This window comes from Lemur catta, chromosome 7 (assembly GCF_020740605.2).
Source record: "Lemur catta isolate mLemCat1 chromosome 7, mLemCat1.pri, whole genome shotgun sequence".
Classification (NCBI taxonomy): domain Eukaryota; kingdom Metazoa; phylum Chordata; class Mammalia; order Primates; family Lemuridae; genus Lemur; species Lemur catta.
The window spans coordinates 63835139-63838409 of NC_059134.1; the positions used below are offsets into that span (position 1 = coordinate 63835139).

Sequence of the window (3271 nt, forward strand, 5' to 3'; positions counted from 1 at the left end):
GTAAATCCATTTGTTTGTCTTAATTCTAAATTTAACTTAATTTTATTAAAAGCAAGTAAATATGGACTTCTGATTTACTACTCGATATCTGAAAATCCATACCCTACATATACTAAAAAGCTCCACACTAGCTAACTATATAGATAGGTAGATTTCAACCACAGGCATCCAATTTCCTTCTATTATTATAATTATGGGATATTATTATAACAAATCCTACAAAAATAACAGGTATCACAAAGAAAATATTTTTCTACCAAGCTTTCTCTTCAGAGCCCCCTTGATCTCCTTGTTCCTGAGACTGTAGATGAGGGGATTCAACATGGGGATCACCACCATGTAGAACACAGACACCATCTTGTTCTGGTCAGTCGAGTAGCTGGACTTGGGCATCACATAAATGAATGTGATGGTCCCATAGAACAGAGTGACCGCAGTGAGGTGGGAGGTGCAGGTGGAGAAGGCCTTGTGGCGCCCCTCGCTGGAGCGCATCTTCAGGATGGTGATGAGGATGTAGATGTAGGAGACGGCTATGACAAACACAGTGACCACAACGATGGAGCCAACAGAAAGTGAGGAAACAGCTATCAGGACACTGGCATCAGAACAGGAGAGTTCAATCAAAGGATCAAAATCACAGAAAAAATGATTGACTCTATTTGGGCCACAGAAAAATAAAGAAAAAAAAGAAATAGTATAGGAGATAGCATTGAGAACACCAGCTATGTGAGCAACTAGGAGGAACTGGACACAGATTCGTGTGGACATTTTGGTTGAATAAAGCAGCGGGTTGCAGATTGCTACAAAACGATCATATGCCATGGCAGCCAGAATAAAGCATTCAATTGTCCCAAAGAAAGCAGCTGAACTCAGCTGGATGGCACATCCGAGGTAGGAGATTGCATTTTTCTCCACCAGGAAGTTTACAAGCATGTTGGGGGTGACAGAAGATGAATAGCCCATGTCAGCAAACGCCAAGTGGCTCAGAAAAAAATACATAGGGTGATGGAGCTGAGAGGAGATTCTGATTAGAATGATTGTGCTGAGGTTGCCAGATATGGTCACCAGGTAGATGCACAGGATGATCAGGAAGAGGACAACTTGAAGGACTGGATCATCTGTTAAGCCCAATAAAATGAACTCTGTCACAGCTGTGTGGTTCCCATACACCCAGGAATCCATGAAACCAGATAGCTGCTGCCAAAATGAACCTATGATGAGAACAGTACATTAAAGAAATTATAAATTTGATGATTTAATTTTCATTAATAAATACAAGGAAATTATTTTGAACAAATATATCATCCAGGGAAAGTATGCACTAAAAATTATTTAAGTATTTTTAATATTTCCAAGTAAAATATTATTATATCAAATAGTTTCAAATATCAGTTTAATCACTATGAAAATGTTATATGGTTAAAATGAAAACGTCATTACAGTACAGTTTGAAACAAATTAAATCACCTAATGTAATAATGTATTCTAATTACAGTATTATACAATGAAATAGTATTATTTACAAAATAGTATACAGTTGAATGAAGTTTCAGTCTAAATATTTAAGAAGTGCACTCCAGTTTACCTGGCTAGTGTACAGCCTGATCTTCATCTCCAAGGTTTTCTTGTTTTATTGCCTTTGACTTTATCCAAAGTGTCTGGGTGCTTGTGAGCATTCAGACCAATAAACAAAGTAGATCTTTCCACAAGATACTTACTAACAGTGAGTTCACAAGGCACCTCACAGTTAGTGAAGTTATTAGCATTATGGCTGAGTAAAAGTTTAGCTAGCATTTAAAAGATCATGTCAGTTTCTGTTCTTATGGATGGATAAACAAAGATTCATGGTAAAACTGAATTATACCTGTTTATTCACACTAAATTGACTGTGGAAAACTCAATTTAATTCATCTAAAGTCACTTGCTAACTGACTGATAGAATACATCTGCCTTGTTTTCGACTATGACTTTTGAGTAGACATACAACTTTGGAGAATAAAGTTTTCTCAAATGGTAAATGAAAATCAATACATCAAATTCACTTACAAAAGCCAAACTCTAACCTCTTGAAATAAGAATTCATTCACCTTACAATGATAAATTCAAAGTCCTTGTTATTATATACAAACCACACTATATTATTGTTTGCCTTGGGGATAAATCTCTAAAGATTCTAGAAATCAAAATGTGAATTCAAAACCACCAGGGATCATTATCACATTCTCAAGTGAATCTTGAGCAGTTCAATCCACACAAACACAACTAATCTTTAAGGGCTCTGCCAATAATCAAGTGATTTTTTTTTTTATCTAGGTGTCAGTACACTTTCATTTTATAATTACTGGGAGTATAATATAATGAATTATCTCATGGCTAATTATTGATTCTAAGTTGACTGTGATTTTTTCAGGTTAAAGATTACTAAACTGCAAATATAACACAGTTGCCTTAGCTCCATTCATTCAACACCTGTTCATGTTGTAAGAATTTTGTGCTGATAGATACAAGACACTTCATTAGGCACTTTTGGAAATATGGAGTGGAAATGCCACATAAAACTGAAGTTTAAATAACACAATTATTTAAGTGATGGATGTACTTTTCTGACAAAAGATATAAAATAAATACTACTAAAGTTGTATAGATAGAGATGTGGGAGGTAAAAAATGTTCGACCATCTGGATAAGACGTCGTCTATCATACCACGTGCTTCCAAGGGATGACTACGGGTGAGTGACTTACATGAGTAGAAAGATGATAGTAGAAACAGTTAAATTCAACCTGAAGACTCTATCTAAGTCTCTTGCTAAACTTAATATCAGAGAGTCCTATCTCATACTCCCTCCTGATGCCCCCCTTGATGGAAGTGGTTTCCCACTGCTGATACCAACCAACTTTCATTCAGAGCTTCCTCTTTGCCAACAAAGCACTGTGCTTATCACTTTACTATTAATTCGTCATCTCATTTAATCCTCACAATCATTTGGAGAGCAAATATTCCCATTCTCCTAATGAGAAGGCCAAGGTTTAATCTACTTGTCCAACTGAACTCAATTGGGAAAATTAAATCTAGGTTTTAAATTCAGCTCAGACTGAAGGTTAGAATGTATACTCTGTACTACTAATGTCACCAAGATCTAAATGCCTCAGTGATCACCACTGCTTCCCAACTAGTTCCTGATTTACAGTTTTCTCTCCTCACCCTCAACACTTTGCCTAATTACCTAAAACTAGCTGGGCCTCCAGTTTGGCCCTGAGAACACGGACAGCA

General features: G+C 36.3%; 1 protein-coding gene across 1 annotated transcript; it reads right to left on the reverse strand.

The window, feature by feature from the left end:
* Positions 1–234: 234 nt before the first annotated feature.
* Positions 235–1182, reverse strand: LOC123642071 (olfactory receptor 502-like). The gene has a single exon (XM_045556997.1). The coding sequence runs from the start codon at positions 1180–1182 to the stop codon at positions 235–237; it is 948 nt and encodes a 315-aa protein (XP_045412953.1).
* Between the last annotated feature and the right edge of the window lie 2089 nt (positions 1183–3271).

Excerpts from the sequence above, each read along its gene's own strand:
- LOC123642071 (XM_045556997.1), bottom strand. The coding sequence starts at position 1,182 with ATGGATTCCTGGGTGTATGGGAACCACACAGCTGTGACAGAGTTCATT.